We start from the raw sequence: 26,209 nt of genomic DNA, 5'->3' as shown, positions 1-26,209 counted from the left end.
ATACTTCCTCGCAACAGGTGGAAAAGTGGAGAGCTTTTAATACCTTGTCTTCATGGAAGGCGGAACCGAATAAGGCGCCATTTGCCGCATCGGCAAAGCAAAAGCGGCGTTCGGTATGTAGTCGAAAATTTGGAGGAACAACTCTATCAGCTTAAGAACAAAGCTACGACTGTTTCGCACCAATGTCGAATCTGTGCTTCATAACGGGTGCAGCACTTGAAGAAGGTTTCTCCAGCCATTACAAGAAAGATGCAAACCTTCGTGAATAGATGTCTTCGAAACATCCTAAGGATTTTCTGGCCTAACCGTATATCAAATGAGAAGGACAGGCCAGGAATCTATAGAATCTATACTACGAAGGCGTAAGTGGCAATGGATTGGACATACGCTTCGAAAAGTTAATGACTGCATTGCAGGCAAAGCATAATGCAGTGAAATCCGCTCACGCAAGAAGGAAGAAGAGGTGTACGACCGAGAAGCACGTGGCAGAGAACAGTCGATGCGGAATTAGCGTCACAAGGCAAAAGTTGGAGAGAGCTGAAACATATCTCAGGCTCTATGGCCCTTAAGGGTTCCCAACGGACTTAAAAGGTCTCAGGCCCTAAGTAGGTAAGTATATTCTTTTCGATATTTATCACATTGCAAAGATCATATTTATGCTGACGACGTAAAACTGTACGACAAAAGACAAGTTATTGACGCCGTTAGTAAAATGAATATCGATTAAGCCGCCATCGTCACATGGCCTCTTGAAAATAATGAACTTCTTATCAATCCATTAAAATCCAAAGTGATACTAATTCATTGATAGTAATTTCAAAAATTAAAATTCACAACAAAAGGTTTTAGATAACAAATTTCTTCTTTTCCTTTATCATTGTTGGTCTCAATAGAGTTCTTTTTATCCTCGATATTTTTTCAAAATCTTTTTAATCTTTTTTTTTCATAATTTGGAAATTTTAACGTCTGTCTTTCTTAAATAAACATTTATAATAATTATTCCTATTAAATTTTCACATATTTTTTAATTCTTTCAAATGATATTTTAACGTCATTTTTCCTTCAATTTATTATTCATTTTTCGCTGACAGCTTAGTGTGACATCCTGACAAGCAGACAAATCTCAAAAAATTAATTGAAACCACACAAAACTTTTCTCTCAGCAATCTGTTACATAGCCGCAGAGTAACATCACACCAACATCGTGCTTTTCTTTTCCTCATATCAACCGCACAAACATCAAGGCTGACAAATTTTAAATATGTACACTCCGATTCATTTTAATAAATGCAGCACATAAATGTTATTAAACAATTTAATCATCCACTAAAGAAAAATATAATTTGTATACTAAAATATACGAATCAGGTGGAGCAACACTCCGTTGAGAACTAGAGCCTAGTGACTCACAACTCTCAAACATTCCTATGTGTTTGAAGGGTCCTACAGTTTTAAGCCAAATCCGAACGGCTTATTTGAGAAAACACTTTTCATGCAAGAGGCAGTACCCGTGAAAAAAACTTAATGTGTCACAGATAAGGACTAAATGCTCTAACCATCATGCCACTCAAACATTTTCATACTGTCTTTATTTAAATGAATCAGAGTGTACGAACGTATATCGTGTGAACTATGTACTTTGTGGGCCTAACGTGTATACGCAGAATAAACCCTTTGTTGTTTAGACAATTCCTTTAAAAACGGAAAGTTTGAAAAGTCAGCAGTTTACTCGTCGTATTCATAACCAAATATTATACTTCAGCTATCCACTCTCTAACTCTACGTGAAGCCATCGTCGTCGTTATGCTTTAGAGAACACACTGTTTTGTTTTCAGACATTATTATTATTGTAACAAAAACGAAAGCTATGGCTACACGAGTACGAGTATGTGGGTATTTTTGGAGATATGATTTATTATTTTCATTTTTCCAAAATCAGAATATCTATTCGAAGGAAGATTCGTTTGCGAAAGGAACTTTTAACTTTTTGTGTTTTCGAATGAAAAGTTTAAATACAAATAAACGGACGGAAGTTTTGAAAAAAAACTACAGAAGTACAAAAACTAACCCGCCTATATCACATTATATTCCTCCTTTTTGTTGAAGCTTAGTTGAATTTCTATTCTTTTTTCGTATCCTTGGTTCGGGGTTTGAGCATTTTCTTTCAACTTGTTTGTTTCTTTTATGATGAGCGAACGGATCTACTTAAATATATTAAGTGATGTAAGATAGGGATTTAGTTCCGTATAAAGTTCTTCGAAACATCATGCATAGTAGTTTGTATCAATCAAAATTAAACTACATAACTTTCAAGGCCATGTACTCGAACAAATATATGTTCATTTTTACTTGCGACGAAACGTATAGGAATTATATGGCAAGTTTTGCATTAGTAAACAATTTCGAACTGAAGACTTCAAACAATCATGACATTACGATGGTAAAGAAGTCGAACAAAATTGTGCCCAACGATTCCGCCCATCTGTCTGTTTGGAAATTAAGGTTTTGAACCCATTCGCGTTAGGCGTTTTTTGATTTTTTTTTAGAGTTGAAAAATTAACGTTTTTTTAAGAAATCAAATGGCATGTAAGTTTAGGAAAACAAACTTATTTGTGGGTACATTTATAATCTTAAAATACATGAAATATTTTTAAACAGACTCTTTGGATCAGCGTTGCAAAAGCTTAATTCACTTTTAGCTTAACTCATGGCTTTAATTCACAGTTCACCAACTGACTTATGAATTAAAAAAAATTAATTCACAAATCACCACCTGACTAGTGAATTAAAAAGAATTAAATCGGCCACCAACTGACTTATATGCATATTTTATTTTATAAGTGTCTTGGGTTAACTAATTTTATTTAGTTTATTTAGAAACGCCAAGGTGCATATATTTGTTTATAACTTCACCACATTAATAATTATTTATCTAACTGTGTTTAATACATATAAATTCAGTTTAATAAAGTGCATATTTGGCTAAAGAAATTTTTAGAAAATGCTAAACGAGGAAGCTCACAGCACCCAGTTTCATTCAAGGAACTATTCAGGGTAAGTTTGTGAAAAAGTAAGTATTTCTTTGTGAGAGGTTACGATACATTATATATCAGTTTAAAAGCCTTAAATATGTCTTTAAAATAATAAAACAAAATTGTATTTATGTCATCATTGATATTTCTGAAATATCGATGGTTAAAGGGCTAGTTAAAAACACTTGATTTCCAAGAAGTTAATACTAAACATTTAAGTATATTTTATTTTTTGAAAAATAGTATTGCTTTAATTTATAAGACTTCAAAAAATTCTTAAAATTCTCTTTCTGTTTTAATAAACTTCAAACCCCAATATCTCAAAAACACCACCAACTATGTTCGTAATATATGACAAATATAATGTGCTAAATCTCAACTTTTATTTGATACCACTTTTATTATTAAACGTACTGATTTAACGCTCCAAAAGCGTTTAAGAGAAATGTATGGATTCATACAAATTTTAATTAAAAATTGTAATTAAATAAAAAATCTTTCTGTCGATTTGTCTTAACTTTAAAAAAATGTAAATAACAATATTTTGTGTGACAGACAAAATTTGAAGTCAATGTTTATTTATTTTCTTATAATACTTGAGTCGAAAACCATTCGTTATCAGTTTTTTCTTGGTTTCCGTGTTTTTCAAAGAAAAAGTTGAATTGATTTTTTCTAAAATATTATTTAAAGTTAGCAAAAATATTTTTCATAAAATAAAATTAGTTTGATTTTAAAATCTGTTTTTATTCAAGCGCTTTTTAATCATGATTTTGGTAGCATAAACATACAGATTGGATTTTTCTTAGACCATTTTCTTACGTTAACAACAAGATTTAGAATAGCAGGAAATTATTTTGAAGTCAATACATTCATTTATTCACGAGATATATAGTCAAACATCAAATTTTAAAAATCCATAAAAAATAACACCAGTTAAAAGTGATGCATAAAGACAATTTCATTATTAACCCTCATTTGTGAAAGAGGCTATATTTGAATAAGCTTTATCCAATGATCATAAGGAGGAAGGTAATAGGGATGAAACCATGCCCTTTTAAGTCGAAACGTATTAAGTTACGTTGAACATCAATCTATCTATCCTATTTATGGGAATCTCGTTAGATGGCAGTGGGCCAAAGTGTTATATAGATCAAGAGTAACATAGGGATCCTGAAATTCTTTAGACCAAGAGTTTGCTTCACAAAAGATCGAATTAATATGTTCCGTGAATTCAAAAATACTATAATCAATTAAACTAGAAGAAAGATTTTAGAGAAAGTCATTGCCTGACATTTAAATGGATTTAGGTTTAGCCCATTGGTTTTGCACCAAATAAAAAAACTGTTTATAAATTCTTGGAGTTGTAATCCATCGTTTATATATTTTAAGCTTTTAAAGATCCGCATAGATTAAAATGTTACTGAATCCTACACAAACTGGTGCATTATTGATAGCTAAGATAAAGAGTACAGGTCCTAAATGGCCACCCTGATTAGACAATTATGGAGTAAAGGGTTATTCAATTGGCGCGTGAGGATTTTGGCGCCCAGTGACGGCCATTTTGTTATGGTAACATCTGTCAAATCTTTTGTTTATTATAGAGTTGTTTATGCCAAATCATCACGGCAAGTTACACCATTGAACAGCACGTTCAAATGAGAAAACTTTATAATCAAAATGAGTGTTCGTTAACGCAAACATTGCACGCATTGCACCCATTTTACGGTAGACGTGGTGGCCCTTCACAGTCGACTCTTCAACGTTAAGTGACCAAATTTGAGAAACCGGTTCAGTAAACAATCACCCGTACGTTCAGGGAATGCAAGATCGGTTGGGAACATCGCTGCGGTCTGTAAAAGCAGAACTCGAGGTAGCCTATTCCAACTTAGCGAATTTTGCGTCGGGACTTGGGCCTACACCTGTACAAAATCCAACTGACCAAAGATTTAAAAGTTCTATAGACAAAGCCGTTTGTCCACTGTTACCGTTTGGTGCGATTTTAGTGAGGGTCAACGTCAACACCGAGCGCTACATAACGATGATAACTATTTTTGTATGGCCTAATTTGAACCATATGGACCTAGACGATAGTGGTTCCAAGACGACAGCGCTACGTGCCAGTTCAGAGGTTGGTCTGTAATTATTAATGTTAGACTTGTTACCCATTTTAAAGACTGGTATCATAAATGCCTTCTTCGATATTGCTGGGAATTTACCTAAGCTTGGAGATAGTGGAAATATGCTAAGAAGGGGCGATGTAACTACTGACTTACATTTTTTTAAAGACATGTGGAGAAATTCCATCTTGACCAGACGAATAATTATCTTTAAGTAATGTCAAGCAATGAAAGACTTTTTCTAACGTCATTTGAACATAATTTTTAAAGTTAAAGGCAGTCTGGGGACAATCTTGCAAGTATGGAAAGAAATTCTCATTTATTTTTACAAGCGTATCAATGAAAGATTGCTGAAAGTTGTTAGGTAGCCATCAGATTTCCGTTTTATAAAATCTTTATATCTGTAAGATATTTGACATATATAAAGAGGGTAACATATACTTCATGACCTTCAGCTAACATTCTTCACATAAGATTTTTCAAGCCTTGTTTCTTTTGTTTCGAAAAATTTTAAGCTCTTTCGTATATCATGGATTGCAAAAACTAGAATATTTGGATAAGAGGTTTGTACGGAACTTCAAAGTGAACGTCATTTAAACAATTTTCGACTCAATTATTATGACAACAAAGAAAGATATTGACTTTAAAATTCTTTTATCTTACCCAAAATGGTGTAACTGTTTTTGTGTTAAAAATTAACAAACAATTATTATAAAAAGTAATGAATGTTTTTGAAAAATGTCACACTATAATTGTTGCTGTTAAAAATGGGGTGTTTTTAGAAGCGGATAAAATGTTTTAGGGGGGAAAAGCTGTTGGCTTTATCACTCAAGTATAGTTCGTGTAAAAAAACTATAAAAAAGGCAAGAAATATAACGACTATGTTCGAGTGACGTAAATTAGTCAATGACGTTATTTAAATATTGTCGTAGAGACTAAAAAGGTTTCCAATCAAAAAAAGAAAAAGGCTAGGATGCGACCCACACTGATAACTTCTCATACCGTCTTCCAATTTGTCTCCCTTAAAAGTTTGTAGGTCTTCGTGTTCTGTTAAAAAAAGTTGTCAGTTGAATTATTCTTAAAAATTACAATATGGTGCATATAATAAAAAAAGTTTGAATTCAAAATCTATTTTTGTTAACGAGATTTTTAATCGGAAGCCAATTTTTACAAATTTTAGTAGCATTTCTAAAAAGTTTTGATTTCTTACATAAACAAATACAAATTGGATAATTAAAATTAATTTGAACACAATATATTTTATTGATCACGAGTTATCGAGAACCAAACATCAATTTTAAAAAAAATTGCGTACTGCTTTTTGTAGATTTTATTTTTTTTAGGAAAAAACGGACTGTTGGATTTTTATTGACATATTTGAGTCGAAGGTAAATTCTTAACAAGTTTTAATATTATTTCTTTTTTTTATATTTTTGTAAGAAAACCGTCATTTCGATTTTTCTCTAAATCTCAACTTTTAATAATGTTTTTTATTAGGTTTTTAATTTTTGTAAGAAAATGGTTGATTCCATTTTTCTCAAAATTTTACCAGATGTCAAAAACGTTATTCTTCGTACCATTAATTTATTCTGGAGATAAAATCATTTTTTGTTCGTAAAATATTCGAGGTAACAAATATTTTTTCAGTTTTATTGATTTATAAAAAAACCTTATATAACTATCATATCATACTTCATACTAATATTATAAATGCGAATGTAAGTTTGTTTGTTACGCTTTCACGCAAAAACTACTTAACCGATCATCATGAAACTTTGCACATACACTCTTGAAGGTAAATAAAAAAAAATACGAAAAATAAGAAAATTGTTTGTCAAAATATCGTCAAATTTAGCTACTTCAACTCCATTTAGCATCATCTAGCATCGTAGTAATGAAGTTTCAACCCTGAATACTGTAATACCAACCCACTGTATTACCGACGGTGACGACAATATCTTATTCAATATCTAATTCAATTGAATATAGTTTCAACTGTTTGTAATTTTTCTTTAATTACCGTACATGTTACGAATTTTGAATGCTTTTGTTTGCGCATGTTGTTGCATCATGTTAGAAGGTCCAATTAGCTTTACAGAACTTAAAATTGTCAATGGTCAGGAATGTCAAACCTACCGAGAAGCATGTAAAGCTCGGCGACTGTTAGAAAATGACAATCATTGGGATGAAACTATGGAGGAAGCTGTACAATGCCGATCGCCAGATAAAATCAGGGAACTTTACGCTACGCTTTTATCTTCTTGCGGTCTTTCTAACCCTCAAACTCTTTGGAATAAGTACAAAGAATACATGGCTGAAGATATTTTACATCAACTGCAGCAAATACACACAGACATTACTTTCAATGAACATGCCATGAAAACAAGGTTTTTACGATGGTTGGACAAAAATTAGATGATTTTGGAATGTCCAGCCCTCGAAGAGACAATGTGGATGATTTTGATAATGAAATTGCACGAGAGCTAGATTATGATTTCATAGCACTGCAACATTAAGTGGCAGAATTAATCCCTCAATTACTTCCAGAGCAAAATCATATTTTCCATCAAGTTTTACGTAAAATAGACTCCGGCAGTGGTGGGCTCTTCTTTCTTTAGAATTCAGAATTATTTATTTTTGTTACGGTGAAATATATTTTAACATTTGTTGTTGCATTTCAATAAGCATTTATTAAGGTGTTGAAACTTCATTGTCTGCAGTAATTTAAAAAAATTGTTGATCTCAGCCAAACAATAAAATTTAGTTATTATATTGACTCATTTCTATTATTATACCATCACCCTTTATCTCTCATACTTATTTTATTTCTCCTCTGCGGGCGAAGCCGCGTTTAAAAGCTTGTATAATATAAAATTTAATTGAAGTCTCTAGCGTTTTTGGTTCGTGAGATATTTAGGGATAACCAACATTTTCACCTTTTTTTAAACTGCTATGGTAAAAAAACTACCCACTCAATTTTTTGAGAGTCCTTTCTGCATTATTATCTGTACAACAACATTTATTTGAAGTCGATATCTACTAGTTCTTGAGCTATGGACGGCGAAAAAAAACTTCGCGAACGTTCGAACGTTAGGGGCGGAACTTTTTCGACAAATCGGAACGATTACAATAACTTCCTATGGGAAGTTGAAAACATTTTTTAAGAGTTTTATTGTAATTTGAAACATTAACATAACATGTCTGTGAGAGCTATTAACGTTTTGTTTAAAAATAAAGCAAGGCATACATTTTTTCCGAAAATTACCCTTCTCAAAAAAAAGCTTAACGATTCTAAGGATTCCAAAGGTCCTTCTCGTTACCGATAGATAAACAAAAAATATATCAATAATTTTGTTTAAATTATGATTCTAATCCTCAGAACAAATAAGCAAATACAATAGGGATATAGGGAGGCTAATCAAAACTTCGGTAACAAGGAAAAAACACCTCCCTTTTAGCGCATATTTTCACGAACGAACCAACACATGAACCAAAAAAAAACATTTTCCACAAAAAAAAGTACACAAATCCATGAATAAATAAATATTGGAAGGAAATACATTCCCTTCCTCGATCTGGATCTGAATCTGGATCTGGTGGATTCAGCTATTATTTTATGAATTTTTAACATGCTATAGGTACGCTGCTGTGGTCAACAATATACCTCGAACGCAATGCACAAACCAAAATTGTTTTCAAAACAGTGTGAGGAGGGAAGGCGTTCGTTCGAAATGTGGTATGGAATAATAAATTTTTTGACAGGATTATGTATAAAAAAAAGTATATAAGTACATAAATATGAAAATGAAACAAAAAGAACAGAAGCACCTTCCAACTGAATCAAATTCATTCAAATGAACTTCAGCTTTTGTGCACAAAAAGAAAAAAAAATACAATCAAAAACATCATATAAACCTTAAAAAGATACACGGTCGCACTTAGAGATGTAGGGGCCCTTCTCACAGGATATACACGTACAGTTCCTTGATTCAATTTGAACGCGTTTACATTTTATAGGTTAAAAGCATAGATCCCGAGTTTCCTACCTTAACCCTCTAGAGACCACACCTTGTGGTTATATTGGATTTCACACGGGTTGATAAACAAATCTATTGAGGGAGTGCCTGTGGGATTCTATCTCCTCTAGATTTTTTCAATTCTGTTTGCATACATGAATGGAGTCGTTTACGGTGGTCCTGGCGATGGCGATGAGGTCTTTACTAACGGGTTAAAGAACAAAAAAAAATCAATAAAGTGGGTGATTGTTTTGCTTTGAATACGAGTTGTTGGAACGTGTTTTTAACAGACACGTCTGTTGGATATGCTTTTCGCTTTTTGAGACGCGACCATCAGCAAAGAAAAACATTAATACGTGTATAATTCCCTATTGTGTGTGTGGGTATTTGTATGTATGTGTGACAAACGTTGAGGTTCTATACTGCCTCCATGTTTTGCCGGTAGCCGCAAAGAGCCTTGAAAGTATCGGACTAGCATAAAAAACCCCTCTTTCTAACGAAATCATGATGGGTGCTTGCTCTGGAAAGAGGAGACTTTGGGAAGACGGGGGTGGAAGGTGGCGGATGGTTATGGGTGGTGGGGTAATGTTTTAGAATAGACTGGTTTTCATAGGCTTTGCGTAGTCTTAATGAGATGACATTTTTCATGACAGCAGTGGATTTTTTTTTTAATATCTATAGTATATATTTTTTAATGGAAAAACAGGCACGCAAATGAAGGTGGGGATTATTAAAATTATGTTTTTTTTTATTCTAGCAAAATAATTTATGGCAAACAATGTGTGTTGACAGACGTGAGACTTTGTATCCTTAAATACGATATTAATTAGCTTTGAAAGGGGTAAAGGCTTGTATTGTATTGTATGGATCTATTTATGATGAAATGTCAGGGGGGGATATGGTAATTAAAATGTGCAAAGTCAAGTGAGTAGTCCTTTGTGGACAATGTTTAGTGAATGTGCTCAACATAAGTACTTGAGATTGCAACGTGTTCCATGTGGAAGGTTTTTAAGTCTGTTCTTTTAATTTATGGTAGAAAAATGTAATCATAGGTATGTTACTATAGATAGAATTTGTGTTTAAGTCTTTAAGTCAAGGTGTACCTTAATGTATTCTCTGTATGAAATTGAATGGCACATTTAAAAAACGCGTATTTTATATTCAAAGTAAATTCAGCAAAATTGAAAAGGTATTTAAGTCAACAGTAGTACCCGTGGCATGATGGTTAGTGCGTTGGACTGTCATGCAAGGGGTCTTGGGTTCAATCCCTGCCTGTGCCACCTTAATTTAAAAAAATTAATTTTCGCGGGTACTACCTCTTGCGAGGAACTGACAATTCCTTCAAGAGTAATTCTTGTCATGAAAAAGTGCTTTCTCAAACTAGCCGTTCGGATTCGGCATAAAATTGTAGGTCCCCTCCATTCCTGACAACATTACTCGCACACAGGAATGGTTGAGAGTTGTAAGTCACTAGGCCCTGGTTCACAACGGACTGTTGCGCCACCCCATTTGATTTGATTTTGATTTAAGTCAACAAATAGTAGTATCGACTTTTAGTTTTTGTCCACAATAATGAACGAAATCAACTATAAATGTTCGCCGGAAAGCATTTTTGGACCTCTACCTTGGGTTTTCCAAAAAGACAGTGCCATAGTGAGTCAGAATACATCAAGTTTTGGCATGGCCTCCATATTTAGCGCACCTTAACATAATTGAAGGACACCTTAATCGAAGCTTTTCGTGATGCCTGGGTCTAAATTGTCTGTGATTATTGATATAACATACGATTACTAATGTAAATAAAAATGTGTACATAAATGTGGTCAAACAATAAAATGTAAATATTTCTTTTATTTTTATTTTCTTTCTGAAATTTTGGACTTTTTCATACCCTTTTGAATTTCAACGCACGTTTCCAACTAACCCTTTAGTTTTACAAATTTGTAATAGTGGAATAAGTACCTATTCAAAGATAGCAACCGTGTCGGGGTATGAATATTCCACTAGCTACAAGAAGAAAAACCGTTTTCAAAGTTTGTTGCCTCAGTGTTTGTACATACACTCTGCTTCAATGGACTAAGCACAAACATTTTTTTAAAAATACTTATGGGTATTGTGCTTTCTGTTGTTAGTACAAACTACTCTCTCAAGATGTTAAGAAAACAATTTTAAAAGATTTATCCAACCACTAGTTTTTCTTTCGCCCACTTGCAAAGCTTTTTTCTAGGAAAAATTGAATATTTTTTTATTTTAAATTAAAATTGTTTTTGGATTGGAATGCAACAAGTTTCTGTTAAGTTTGGTAGTTGATACTTCCACCCTTACTATTAATCATTTCGTAAATTAGTTCCGTTTTGATAGCTCGACGATATTTCGCTACAAGCTAGCTTAATTGCAGAAATTAATAATTCTATGCCTCCAAACTGACCACAATCCTTATAAAATGTGGTTACAAACCATCCATAAGTATATTTAATAATATTTAGATAAGATGTGTACGGCAGTTATTGAATGAAGTGCAAAGCCAAGTTTATGGGTAAAATATTGTTACATTATTTGGGAACATTTCTTTCCAAGATTCTATTATATTCAGCTGCAGAATATTCCATAATAACTGACAGCTTTCGATATAACAAAACTTATTGCACAATTGTAATGAAGCTTTTAAAAGCTTTTTATTTTCTCAAATCGTGAAAATAATAGTTTTATCGTCTAAAAAACTACGTGATACTGTTCTTTTCCGTTGTACGTCAAGTAGAGGTATTTTCTTAAGGTTAATTCGTTTAAGATGGCTTGAATTTTAATAACTCTTAAAACTGTTGAGAGACTTCCGTATACTCTAATTTTTTCCCCAGAATCACATGATGCCCACTTTAAAATTGCTCGTCTTAGAGCTGTTGTTCTTGTAGTTCTTTTTACTTCAACTTAACAATAAACCATTTATGTTTTATCTGTAGGAGTATTTCTGTTTTTTTTTTTTGAGTAAAAATAAAAGCCATTAAGACTTAGGAAAATGTCTTCATCTGCTGCACGTCCGGATTGGTCTGGATGTCTCATCAGGTCGATTTAAGCTTTTAAAACTTTTGATTAAACTTTGACGCCTTAATGTTGGAATGAAATTTTTAAAAGATAAGCCCTTTTTATTCAGCCTTATCGGCAATTCCTTGGGAAATATTTTTCCCTAAGAATTTTTTTCTTCCCGGGAGCAAGTTCCTACTATCGGGAATTTATCAGAGAATTCTTTTTCCTTGGAAACAAATTTTGCCAACATGAAAATAATACATTTATTTTCAAACATAGTTTATGAATAATTTGACAGTCAGTTCTTAGTGAAAAAAAAATGTTTTGTTTTCGTCCTAGATCTAATCCCTAATTAAAAATGCAAAAAATATCACTTTTATTATAAATCGATGAAATACAACGAGAACAACAAAGTTTTTGTTGTGTGAACGTTTTTGGAACTCGAACTTTGCTTTAACTTCATTCATTCTCATCACTTTCATTTCAAGGTTGTGCCTTGGGTTTCATCCAACATCTTCTTCTGAAAATCACTAATTTTGTCATTGGACCTGTATATTTTCTTGAAATGGTATTCCATTTCTTTTAGGTGTCGCTTCATAGCCTCAACTTAGTCTTCAACCTTATTGCAGAGTTCTTTTTAGATTTCAATTTCTCCTCCCAAAGCGATGTTACAAGTTATTTCTTTTTGTGGCTTTTTTGTAGAAGGAGGAGTTGAAGTTCTGTTTTCAATGTTCAGCTGGGAGACCAAAAATTAAAACATCTGGGCTTTCTTCCACCAATTCTTCTAAGGCACAAATTCGTATTATCGTTTCCTCCAACGCACGAGTATACATTTATTCCTTGTTTGGGCGTCCACCGGTTTCTTTTTCTGTCTTTTGTTTTCAGACACTTTCTTTCTCACGTACGTTTTTTTAGCAAGCCTTACCTTAAATTATTTTTTTTTAAGTAAAAAAAATTATGGTTATCAATTTATCACCTATTTTTTCCATTCAGAAATAAATTTTGTTGGTGGGCTCCATCTATTAAGTTCTTTTTCTGTTTCTTTCCAAAATGTTGATACATCTCCCTTAGATCGATTTGCTTTGAAACCATTAGCAATATCTCGTTTTTTCCATAAAACTAATTAAAACGTGAACTTGGTGAGTATTTGTTAGATTCGACCTCAAAAAGATACATTTTTATTAATATTTTCACTATTATTTTGTTGAGAATTGTTTACATTGTTTGCTCCGCTTTCAATTCCGACAACTAAATAACGAGGAAATATTCAGAGAGAAAAACACAAGATTTTCTCATGAAAAAAAAGTTGGCGATAGGTATTTTTCTATAGGAATTTTGTTCCCATATTCGAAAAATTGGTATCCATGGGAAAAGAAGTTCCCGATAACTCCAATTAACATAGATTTCAAAACATTACCTCGACATTTCGATTGATACCATACAAACCAGCATTCACGACATAAATCTCGATAGTGAAGAGTTTGTTGAATTTAAACGTCTGTCAGTTAGAATTACCTAAAAAAGCATTCGCGGCTTTTATTATGGTTTGACTAAAAAAAAAAACAATTTAGAATTCGGTGTTGTCAAAAGTTTAGCAATACTTCAACTTCTGCTGCTATATTTTTAATTTGATTGAAGTTAATAGCTTTCTGTTAACATATAACGGCAGAAGTTTCATTGAAATATAATATTATAGTCTGGTATGGAAGGGCTTTTGATTGCGATATATCTTATTGGGCTGTGTATGTTATTCAAAGATTTTCTTTAAAAAAAAAAAAGGGTTTTAATCTGGCATGTCTGGAGAATGCGGCTACCTGCACGTCTGTCATTTACATTTTCCAACTCAGGAAGTCAAGGCCCTACGAACATGCCCAATCTCAAGTAGCTGCCCAAAAGTCCAAAAAGAACAACATAAACACATTTTCGGCTACATCTGCTGAGAAAATGTGGCCACTTACACGTCTTCAAGAACATATTCACAATTAGGGAATCGAGGGCTTCCGGATGACCCCAATTTGAAGTGGTTTCACAAAAGTCCAAAAACGTAAAAAAAAAAATGATTTCGGCGACCTCAGCAGTACAAATGCGGCCACCAGCACGTCTGTCAAAACCATATTTGAGATAAGCGAGTGCAATGCGTTTGAAGTGGTTTCCCTCCCTATTTCCATTTTCGGAAAATTTTCTCAGACACACGGCCACTACGTGCCGGCAGACGAACTTTTCTATAATCACCTTTAATAAGACTACCAACAACTTTAATATCAACTATCCCTCAGTCAAAAGAAAACCAGGGCTTAGCGGCTTACAACACTGAACCAATCCTCAGCCCTCAAGTTTCTATCTCATTAACTTATGTTTTATAGGGTAGATATTAAACATGTAATCAAAAAAAAAGTTCCACTACCAATGAATCCTTTTGACTTTGAACTTAACAGTTTCTAAATTTTGGAATTGCATTTTAGGTTAAGGAAATTTCATTGTAACAAAATAAAGATGTAAAAGTTTCAGAGTTGCGAAATAATTCTTACGAAAACAAAAGGATGATTTTTAAAATCCATAGGAAAGTTCGGTCCATATTATTTAATGTTTGAAGACTATTTCATGCGAATGTTGACCTTGACAACGCCACAAATAGTCCATCCTATTAGTCCAATTTTGGCATACTCTTTCCAACATTTCTGCCGGTATCTCACGAATAAATGCTTCAATGTTGTCTTCCAATACGCCAATTGAAGCGGGCTTGTCTGTATAGACATGAGCTTTAACATAGTCCCACAAAAAATAGTCTAAAGGCTTTAAATCGCACGACTTATGCGGCCAATTGACCGGTCCCGAACGTGAAATAAAATGTTCACCGAACTCGCCTCTCAATAAGTCCATTGTTGCGTGTGCTGTATGGCATGTGGCAACGTGTTGTTGAAACCACATTTAATGCAAGTCAAGCTCTTGCATTTTGGTAAAAAAAAGTTCGATATTTCACCATTCAAAGTTACGTTACGATTCGCATCATCTTTGAAGTAGTACGGTCCAATGATGCCATCAGCCCATAAACCGCACCAAACTGTGACTTTTTCTGGATGCATTGCAATGCTTTTGGCTGATATTCACTCCAATTCACACATTGAGCCAAAAATGAGCTTTGTTGCTAAACACAACTTTTCGGTAAAAAAGTAGATCATCGGCCAACTTTCCAAGGGCTCATTCACCAAAAATTTTACGTTCTGCTTCAATTCTTGCTGCATTTTGAAAGTCATCACACACAAAATCCTTCCGCAAAGTTTTCCACGGTGTTGACTATCAGAAGCCTAATTGCTGCGAACAGCGACGAATCGATAATAATTGATGGTCATCATTAAAACTGACCGATACAGCTGCGATAATTTCTTCAGTTCACACTCTACTTAAGCGTGTTCGTGGTTTAATGTCCAACAATGGACAGTGGAGTGGGTCGAGTTAAGTGACTATAAAATGGAAGAAGCGCGCGATGAAATTTCTTAACAGAGCATGCTTTTTGATAATAAAATTCAACAATTTTCCAGTATTTTTCGTTTGTAAGACGATTCATGGTTAAATTAAAGACCAAACTGAAGATGTTTGACAGTGAAACAAAACACAAGACGTGCTTCAGCTGTTTAAACCGGTGTTGCCAAAAAGATAATAGCTAAAAAATCATCCTTAAGAAACATGCTAATCTTAACAATTTATTTCTTAGCAAAATTTGTATGTTACCAAACGATAACAAAACAGATGCAATAACATACAATAAAAATCGAAATTATTTTACTATAAGTCCTTAAAATAAAAACATATTTTTTAAAACTTTATTTTTAATTTGATTAACGACTTCTTGTCGGAAACAAACCAACATCTTTCCCTAATAGCATTTTAATTACCCGCCCACTCTTAATTCAACACATTTCCTTGCTGTAAAATCAACTAAACAAAAATCCAAGTTTTCAAACATGACTGATTGAAATGAAATTGTCAAAATCTATTTCGAAACGTTCAAATCGAGACCTTTTCCGCGTCCAGATAGATAGCTATCGTGTATCTATCAATCTTAAACTACACCCAAAATGTGTCAATATGTGTCGCCTTTCTGTGCGAATTTCCAATCAATTGCATCTTTTTCTTCTACGAAAAATCCCCCCATTTTACCTTCCAACAACTATCCACCCCACCTCCTTCGACAAACCCACTTTTTCTTCAATTAAACCCATTCACATCTAAGAGTCGAGTACACGCTCATCAATTCGCATAAAATAAACATTATTCGTTGGAATTCATGCAACCGAACCGAACGACAACAACTGACAGCAACAGACGGCCAAAAAATCTGTTAATGAGACTCACAAATCAATTTTACTTCGTAAATGTCTTTTCAAAATACTGTAAGTGGCACTATGGGTGGTTTATGTGGCAAAGTTGGAATTAATTATGTTAATGGATGTGTTATGTAACTTTTCAAATCGAATTATCCAAAGTATCTCAGGAATGGCAACTTTTATATACATACGTATGAAAAAGTTTGACAAACTTTTTGTAATAAAATGAAAAACAAAAATTACTATAACAACAAATATTTTATAAACATGATTTGATGGGTTATTTGGGCTTTTTGAACCCATTTTGCTTTTTTCAATGGGGCACTTACAATGCAACAAAATAATATTTGTTTGTAGAATATAGAAGACAATTTTCTTTTGATTTTTATATTCAATTTTTTTTCCAACCTTGATGACATCCTCCCCCACTGTATATCTTACATATTGATGCTAATGTTGTGTCATTAAAACTATAATTTTGAAAAATACTCTTAGTGATGCTGTTGCAAGATGGGCTAATGTGATTTTTTTCCGATCAATGACCATCGAAATGCTTCTCTCTTTAAGTGTAATAGTTTTTTCTGTACAACATTTTTTGGCCCGATACCATACCTTCACATTATCGTAAATCTTTTTTCGAAAGTAAATAAAAAAAACAAGTATTCTTAAATTAATTGCAACTAAATGTTTAACTTGGGGGCTGGCCATTCTCTCGGATGGGGGTGGCAAGAAAGCAATTGAATTGTGACGCGTAGTGATGCGTGATGTTCGAGTGAAGGAAGAATATATTACGTGTTTATAATTAAATTAACTGAATCATTAGAAGAAATAAAAATAAATTGTTAAACGAAAAAAAGGACTTAAAAATAGCTCTAAAAGATCAAAGTGGTGTTAGATTTGTTTAAACTTTTCTTTTTCTTTTACTATTTTTGTAAAAGTGTACTCGTATATAAATGAAAATAACTCATGTCAAGGTTGATATGTTGTGCAGTATAAAAAAGCCATCATCATCACCTGACAAAGCGATGTTGGATAAATTGGCAGCTTTCAATCAATGTGGTTCGTTAGAAAAGCAAACACCATTCCAGACGCACGCATAGTCTTTGAAATAGCATAGTCTTTGAAATTGAAAAAAAAAATATATTTAACAATTTGCCTTTGATACAATCTGGGTTCATATGAGTAAAGCCATAAGACCTGACTTTAATAAAGATTAATTTGTTGTTGATTTAACTATTGAAGCAAAGCAACAAAGTAAGGCAGTATAATTCAACATAATATTAAAGTAGTGCAGGGTGGGCTAAGTTGGGTCACAGGTGGTGTTGCTGCAGGCATTTTCTATAGTGTAAAATTAGAATAGATAAAAAGAGTTTTAAGTGAAGTACATAGCTTTTGCTTTTGTAGTTTTTCATGTTTTGTTAAAAAAATTGTCAAAAAAAGTTGGCAACAACATTTTAAAAAATAAATTTGGTGGCGTAAAAGTCCGAACGGCTGATTTGAGAAAGCACTTTTCGTGACATAACATGTCAATTACTCGCAAGAGGTGGTGCCCCCCAAAACTTTAGATGGCATAGGCAGGGATCAAACCCAAGACATCTGACATGACAGTTCAACGTACTTGCCATAATGCCACGGCAACAATATTTTGCACATCATAAAATACGATTTTTTTTTATAATCACCGGCCACTAAAAGGGTTTTGTACCTTTAATATGCCAAAGACAGTGTAGCATTAAGAATAGAGGGAAGGTGGGAGAGGAGGTGTCGGTGTACATTAATTTTGAATTCCTGAACATTGCAATGATTGGAAAAGATAGAGCGTGACAAAGCCATTCCACATTCGCGTAGTACGGCTAAAAAATGAATCTCTGTACTTCATTGTACGGCCAAAGTTGGGCTCAAGGGTTAAATTGTTTATGGGGAGGAATGCAACCGGCGATGTTCAAATGACGAAAACTATTTGATGATGTTAATGTCACCAATCATTTTAAAAGCTTTTCTTTGAATAGTGTCCAAGAGGCTTAAATAAGTTACTGGAGCACCAGCCCAGAGATAAGAGATAAGGTTTTGTAGATTGTAGCCAGATCAGACAAAGAAAAATGTCTTGAACCGTCTCAAATAACCTAGACATCTTGCAGCATTTTTGGCGACATCGCGCATGTGATCGCTCCACAAAAGCTGGTTGCGAGAGGTAAAAAGGGTTTATCTCGCTTAAACGATACAAGACATAATTCGGTTTTCGAAATAATTAATTCCACATGGTTTGTTATTCAAAATTGTACAATGCTGTGTAGGTCGGAATTTAATGAGCTAATCATATTTTGCAGTTGTAGCTCCACATTCGAAGAGAAGGGTTGTGGGTCTGGCAACAAATATTAAAAGCTAAGAGTGCTATCGTCAGCGAAACAATGTTTTGGATTAGAAGTAGCAGACAGGAGATCATTTATAAAAATGAGAAATAGGGTCGGAGAAAAAACGGAGCTCTGGAGCACACCAGCATTTATTGTATGGGTTTCAGATTTGAATTTATCCAAAACAACTTGAATTAAGCGGTTCGAAAAAAATGTCTAATCCAAAGAAGAAGAGATTCGTCAATACTAAAAGCACGCATTTTCGAGAAAAGAGCAAGATGCCAGACTTTATCAAATGCCTTTGAAATATCAAGTGCAATAATCTTACTCTCTCCAAAATGATGTAAAGATTTGTTCCACTGTTCGCTGAGATGAACCATGAGATCAACAGTGGACCTTATGCTTCGAAAGCCGTATTGCCGTACATTAAGAAGCTTCCGTTCCTCGAGATATTTTTTAAGCTGATAATTAACCTTCGAAAGAAGGGACGTTTGTGCTATCGTTCGGTAATTTTTAGGAGAAGAAGATTCGCCTTTTTTTGGGATTGGCTGAACAAATGCAATTTTTAAAATACTCGGAACGAGCCCAGAAGAATAGGATAGATGGAAAAGCTTACGCAGTGGTTTTGCTAGCGTTGAAAAGCACTTATTCAGAAAAAAAGCGAGACTACCATCTGGGCCAGCGGATTAATGAATGTTGAACTTTAAGAACTCTTGCAACAGTACAAAAAAGATAGAATCATTTACACGTTCAAGAACTGGGGGAGCCATAACACTATATATAACTATAATTTTAAGTGGAAAACCGCTTTTTTCGAATTTTAGAAGAATTTTTTGAAAATTGTATTTCTTGTATAAAAAAAATACAGAATGTATTTTTCAAAACTATTAACGAATCAAATTAAAATTTTTCTCAAAACTTAATACGAGAATTTCCAGAAAATAAGTTAGATTCTAAATGCATTAAATTGTATCCAAAAAAGAAAGATTCGAACTTGTCAAAATTATCATACAAGTTATTGTTAAGAGATATTTTTATATATTTTTTTAGGTTTAAAAATCATGTATTTTTTTTTAACCTAAAGAAAAATTTAAAAGCGAGATTTAAAGATTCAAGATATTCGAATCGAAAATCAATATTTACCAGCTTTTACTAATGTATTTTCTCAGGTTAACATTTTTTGTTACAAACCGTCAATTAAATTTTTCTTAAAATGTTACTAGATGTCAAAAAAGTTAGCCTTCGCTAACTAAAGTACAATGTTCGTTAAAATTTCGAAAAATTAGAAAAAATTAAAACAAAAATATAAGGTAGGAATATTAACTTCGAATAGGAAATTATTGTAATCGGTTCGAATTGTCATTTCTCGACGTTTGAAGGTCCCTAGAATCTAAATCAAAGATTTTTAATTTTACCCTAACCGTACGTTGTCCGTACCATTTTTGTCATCTATATCTCAAGAACCAGTAAAGATATCGACTTCAAATAAATGTTTTACAGGTAATAACATCTAAAGATGCAGACAAAATTAAGTGGGTGGTTTTTACTTACGAAAAATAGGAACTATATGGCAAAAACTCCATTTAATCACGAAATTTCTATCAAACAGGAGGACGATAGATTTCAAATTTGAAAATTGTGGTTTTATACCAATTCGCGTTGGACACAAAATTAATTTTAAAAACCACTCTAAAGATGCTCTAATATTTTTTTCTTTAAATTAAGGTTTTTGTTTTCAGAAATAGAATGGCTTTGAAATTTTTATTTTCAAAGGACCAAAGGTCTAAAAATACAGAAATCATTTTTTACAAAAACTTGAACCACATATTATCCAGTGCATTGGAAGACCGCTGTGGTTCATCCTCTCCCGAAAAAGGGAAAGGACAACTCCAACCCGTCAAATCTTCGGTCGATAAGTCTTCTTCCGAGCATCAGCAAAAGTTCCGAGAAGATCATCAATTGGGCTCTGACTAAGTGGGACAACAAAATAATTCCGGATAAACAAATTAGGCTCAAGGCCGGTCATGACACAATTCATTCTGCGTTGAAAATCGTTTCTGATATCCAATGGAATAAATCGAAACAACAATGCACAGGTGCTGTTCTGGTTGATTTGGAAAAGGCCTTTGACACCGTATGGTTAGAGGGTCTTTATCTACAACTTTGCACGCTTGGCATAATCAAACCATTGTTGTATATACTTTATGATATGATTAACGATAGAAAGGTTGTTGTCAAAAGTGGTAATGTAACTTCTACCACAAAATTCTTTATTAAAAATGGTCTTCAATAGAAAGGGTTGAAGTTATTAGAATTCTCTTGCAGCGTGATTGCGACAAGATTCAGTGATATTGCGACGACTGGAAACTGAAAATAAATGTCCAAGAGTCGGAAACAATTCTGTTCCAGACTCCGTTGGCTAGGGCCCCGAGGTATACGTGCAAGAATTGGCGCAAGATGGACATCGTTGATCTTCACGGGCAGCCATTAGCGAGCAAAAGTGTAGTTAAGTACCTGGGTATCTGGTTAGATCAGTATTTATATTTCGACAGACATATAAATGCTGCTCTGACCAGGGCTAGAGGAGCCTTCGCTCTGCCGAAACAGCTGTTTTACAGCAGTCGGCTTGACCCCGTGAAGGTAATCTGTTACATGGCCCTTATACGGCCGATGATCGTTTATGGTTATCCTGCGTGGTTCAACGTTGCCCCTTCTCAGATGGAGAAGTTTCGGGTGTTCGAGCGGCAGTGTTTACGATGCTGTACCAGCTTATATCGAACAGCCGATTCTTCTTACCTGTACAACGGGGCTCGAATCAACAGAATTGACAATTTCGTGATAAAACTCGTTCGACGTCACATTACAAGAGCTATGTCTTCGACCAACAATTTAATTTTCGGGGCGTTCTATCCGAACAACGAGTATTTTGAGAGTGCACGCTTGAGCGGCTTCATTCCACAATAGGCATTCATCTTTCTAGACAGATCCGGTCTGATACAGGATATTTTGGCAGTTCTGCTAATCTACCACGTCAGACGAAGAACCGTGGATAGGCGACTACTGTACAATCGGGACGTCATGGCACAAGGCGGAGCAGAGCTCCTTCGGTTCAGTAGGACTGTGTCCGAACGGGACCGAACTGATAGGGTAAAGCAGGAGAACCAGTTTTGGTGGCTTCAATCGGAACTTGATATTAGGTAGTCGGGAAAGGGTTTTAAGCCTTGGTCGGCTTACATACTTGTTTTATAGTTAAAGGGTTTAGTTTTAAGTAGAATAGGCATGGTGACACAAACAGAAAGGACAACAAGATTTAGATTTGCTGCTGTGGTTCTTCTAGTTTTAAGGAGATTATAGGTAGAGTAGGTAGTTTAAGTTATTTTAAGGATGTCATTTTAAGTAGTTTGTAAGTAAAAATGAAAAAAGATATTGAAATTAGTTTTTCTTATTTTTTCTAAAAAACAAATAATAAATAAAATGAATTACAGTAAATTAGATCTTAGGGCCGAAAGGCAATAGAATTAAGTATTATTGTTTAACTTAGAGTGTTCGTATAAGACAAGTAAATTAGTTGAAAGTTATGGTTAATTAGGTTAGCTTTAAGATTATTTTAAGAATAAATTAATAAAAATGAAAAAAAAGTGCGTTGGACTGTCATGCCAGACCTCTTAGGTTCGATCCCTGCCTGTGCCATCTAAAGTTTTTTCACGGGTACTGCCTCTTGCGAGGAATTGACAAATCTTTCAAGAATTATTCATGTCATGAAAAGTGCTTTCTCAAACTAGTTATTCGGATTCGGCTTTAAACTGTAGGTCCCCTCCATCCCTGACAACAGTACTCGCACAAAGGAAGGGCCTAAAATTTTTTAACCCCGTAATAAAACGATTATTTTGTTTTTAAGTTTTCTTAAAAATATTTCATGACCAAAACTGTCATTTTTTAGATTATTTAAAAAATATAATACATACATATAATTCTTTAAAATTCGATATCTCGAGAATGGTTCACTTAATAACAAAAATCAAAAATCAGTTCTAAACAACTACATACTAGAAATTTGTTTTGACATATTTTATATTACAAAAAAAACGCTCTAAGGATTTGTTGGATTAATTAAATGACATTTAAATTTTTGAAGACAAACTTATTTTATAAGTAAATTTTTAAATAAGAGTACTAAATATTTGTAAATAAAGTTTTTGGATACATGAGTATTGAGTAATTTCTTGGAACCCAGTCGTTCACTTTATTACCTTACGGTACAGTTACGATTTTGCTTACTGAAATGATATATTAATAAAAGTCGTAGAAATTGTATCTTTATATGCTTTCACAATTCTGTAATTTTTTTTGAGGGTTCTGTCCGTTTAAAATTTCAATAAAGTTCCATTTCTATTCCAAGATAAATCATGACGTGTTTTTAATAACGGTAATCCTTAAAATTCCATCTATCACTTTATATAAGGATTTATATCATTTTCTTTTTTATTTTTCATCTCGATTTTCTCCTATTCCCATTCGTCATAGTTACATAACCAGAACAATTATTTTCATTTTTAAATTTCCACCCTCACTTCCTACATTATACGTCCATTTATATATATATGTATGTATATATTATTAGGTATCTAATAGCTCTTTAGAGAAGCTGATAACACTTACCTCAACGGAAATTGTGAAGAGTGGTGCATGTACTGGTCCACTTTGTGATTCCAATTTATATACCAAACCGTGTCGGAGCTCATTTAACATGGCAACTGTGTTCTTCGGTTGCGGAATCCTTTCTTTTCCAGCACGTGGTTTCTTTTTCGGATGCACTATTATTATAGGAAAAAAGAATATAAAATTCATAATTAACACTAAGAAATTAATTAAAATTGACACAAACAAAAAACGAGGAGATGAGAGCAGAGAAGAAAAGAAGAAACTAGGTTCAGTAGTGTAGAGAAGGTAGGTAGGTACTTGTGGTTCTTCTTATCAATCTCTCTATTTTGATTGAACTTTGAAATAAAGGGTTTTTCAATAAGGGCGGGTAGATGTTGATTTGGAAAAAATAAAATTACTTTTTTATTTGAAAAGCACATATGTCATATGACATTATTCAAATTCCCCCCTCGGCTTCTTACGGTAACACGGATCCGAGTGATCCAATTTTCAATGGCTGATCCGGCTGAATTTGAGCGGCGGCCTGTGTTATGTTCACCTTTAGGGCATCAAACGATTGTGGTTTATTTGCATAGACCTGCGACTTTAAGAAACCCCACAGAATAAAGTCTAACGGGTGCAAATCGCATGACCTTGGGGCCAATTCACATCACCCCTGCAGGAGATAATCTTACCCTCAAATCGTTCAAGCAAAATATTAATGGTAGCTTTTGCTGTGTGGCACGTAGCACCGTCCTGCTGGAACCGTACTTCGTCTAGGTCCATATAGTTCAATTTGGGCCATAGAACGGTAAGCCACTTACTAACGTCGCGTCGTTTTCAAAAAAGTACGAACTAATTACGCCGCCGGCCCAAAATCCAAACCAAACCGTAACTTTTTGAGCATGCATTATTACCTGGTGAACCTGTCGTGGGTTGGTGTCTTCGTCTTGTTAACACAACCATTTATCCAAAAATGCGCCTTGTCACTGAAGATGATTTCTCGGTCGAAATTGGGGTCCTCTTCCAAACGATTCGAAACCTAGTCAGCGAACAAACGGCGGCGTTGTCTATATGTTCATGAACTTTGAGCTTCTGTGTCAGTTGGAACTTGTAAGGGTGTAGGCCTAAGTCCCAACGCCAAATTTGATAAGTTGAAATCTGCGAAAGGCCGAGTTCTTGTGCACGGCGAGGAATAGGCTGTCTCGGGTTCTGCTGTACACTTTCACAGACCGTGGCGATGTTCTCGACCGATCTTGCGTTCCTTGAACGTACGGATATTGGCTGATTGCCATATTGAGCCTGTCGTCTCAACTTTGGCCACCAAACGTTGAAGAGTCGACTGTGAGGGGCCACTAGGTCTACCGTAAAATGGTCGCAATGCACTCAACGTTTGCGTTAACGAACACTCATTTGGATAATAAAGTTTTATAATTTAAACGTTCTGTTCGACGTGTAACTTGCCATCATGATTTGGCATTAACAACTGAATAACAGACAAAAGATTTGACAGATGTCAACAAAACAAAATCTAACCGCGCCAATTGAAAAACCCTTTATACATAATTTAATTTAATAAAAGTATAGATATGGCAAAATAATCAAACACGTTTATTACGAAACATCAATATTTTATAAATATACTTACATGTGAACTTTGAACCTTCATATCGTCGCTTTGAGGGGGCTTTCCGACTGTATCCGTTCATTGTATCCCCTCTTGGTATCAGTAGGGGCTAGAAAAGTTTTTCCAAACGAAATAGAGAAACAAAAAATAGATTATTTTATTGGAAATATCAATTAGAAAATAAATACAATTACACAATCTTACAACAATTAGATTTAATAATAATTAAAAATAAAAATAAAACAATACACACATTTAAATACATACTCCATCTAAGACAGTATGTCTAACAGGAAGAAATTGATTTATGATTTTTGTGTTTTTTTTTTCTTTAAAAAAAAGAAAAGATACTCACAGGACTCTGACTTTCGTTTGAATTTTGATTTGGATCTAAGATGACGGTTTCCATTATTTCTTCAGACCCATTACCAGTGTCCTAATTGGGATAATTAAATAAAAATCAAATAAAAAGACGATAATAAAAATGAATTTCGAACAACACCAATTTATACAAAAGTACATAGTAGAGTATGTTGATTATGTAGAGTAATGAACGAGTACATAAAACACTGATGGTATTAGAAGCATTTTGTTACATTTAATTTAGCTATAATATGGCTGAGGTTTGAGTTTTGTCGTTTTTGAGGCTTATTTACAGCATTTTTAATAAATACATTTAAAGTCTAAGAATTAACAATTAACACTGATCTAAAGCAATTTTAAATACAAAAAAACGGTTGTTATTTTTCGGAAATAAAAGGTAATATACCTTAAGTTATCTACACAGAATTAAGAAAGGGCAAGACATCTTCTCTTTGAGCAAGATTTGTAAGTAACTTTTGTTTTTTTGCAAATATATCCTTTATTAAATAATAAAAAAACATCGGAAGAAGCATTTTACATACACAAACAAAAGCTTAATTAACAATGTCAATAAAATAATAGTATGTTGCCTAAAAACGGGCTGATTTATCTAAAGTATTTATATTTATTCATGTTTGGTGGGCGTAAACAGTTAAGAAAAATTGTTTTCAGCAAATAGCCTATCATTTGTTTTAAAAGACAAGGAAAGCTTATTT

At 33.7% G+C, this 26,209-nt stretch overlaps 1 protein-coding gene across 12 annotated transcripts in view; it reads right to left on the bottom strand.

Moving 5' to 3' along the window:
* Positions 1-26,209, bottom strand: part of LOC129946479 (double-stranded RNA-specific editase Adar) — a 242,494-nt gene that overhangs the window by 94,146 nt on the left and 122,139 nt on the right. For 10 of the 12 annotated variants that reach the window (XM_056056686.1, XM_056056678.1, XM_056056680.1 and 7 more), the window contains 3 exons: positions 25,486-25,566; positions 25,152-25,239; positions 23,522-23,676 (listed from right to left, as the gene is read on the bottom strand). In XM_056056686.1, the coding sequence (XP_055912661.1) occupies positions 23,522-23,676; positions 25,152-25,239; positions 25,486-25,539 (297 nt within the window). In that variant the 5' untranslated portion in view covers positions 25,540-25,566. The remainder of the gene's footprint in view (positions 1-23,521; positions 23,677-25,151; positions 25,240-25,485; positions 25,567-26,209) is intronic. The other 2 variants (XM_056056687.1, XM_056056688.1) reach the window with 1 other exon arrangement.

The sequence above is a fragment of the Eupeodes corollae genome, chromosome 2 (assembly GCF_945859685.1).
Source record: "Eupeodes corollae chromosome 2, idEupCoro1.1, whole genome shotgun sequence".
NCBI classification, from domain to species: Eukaryota; Metazoa; Arthropoda; class Insecta; order Diptera; family Syrphidae; genus Eupeodes; species Eupeodes corollae.
This window is presented reverse-complemented; position numbering and strand designations above follow the sequence as displayed.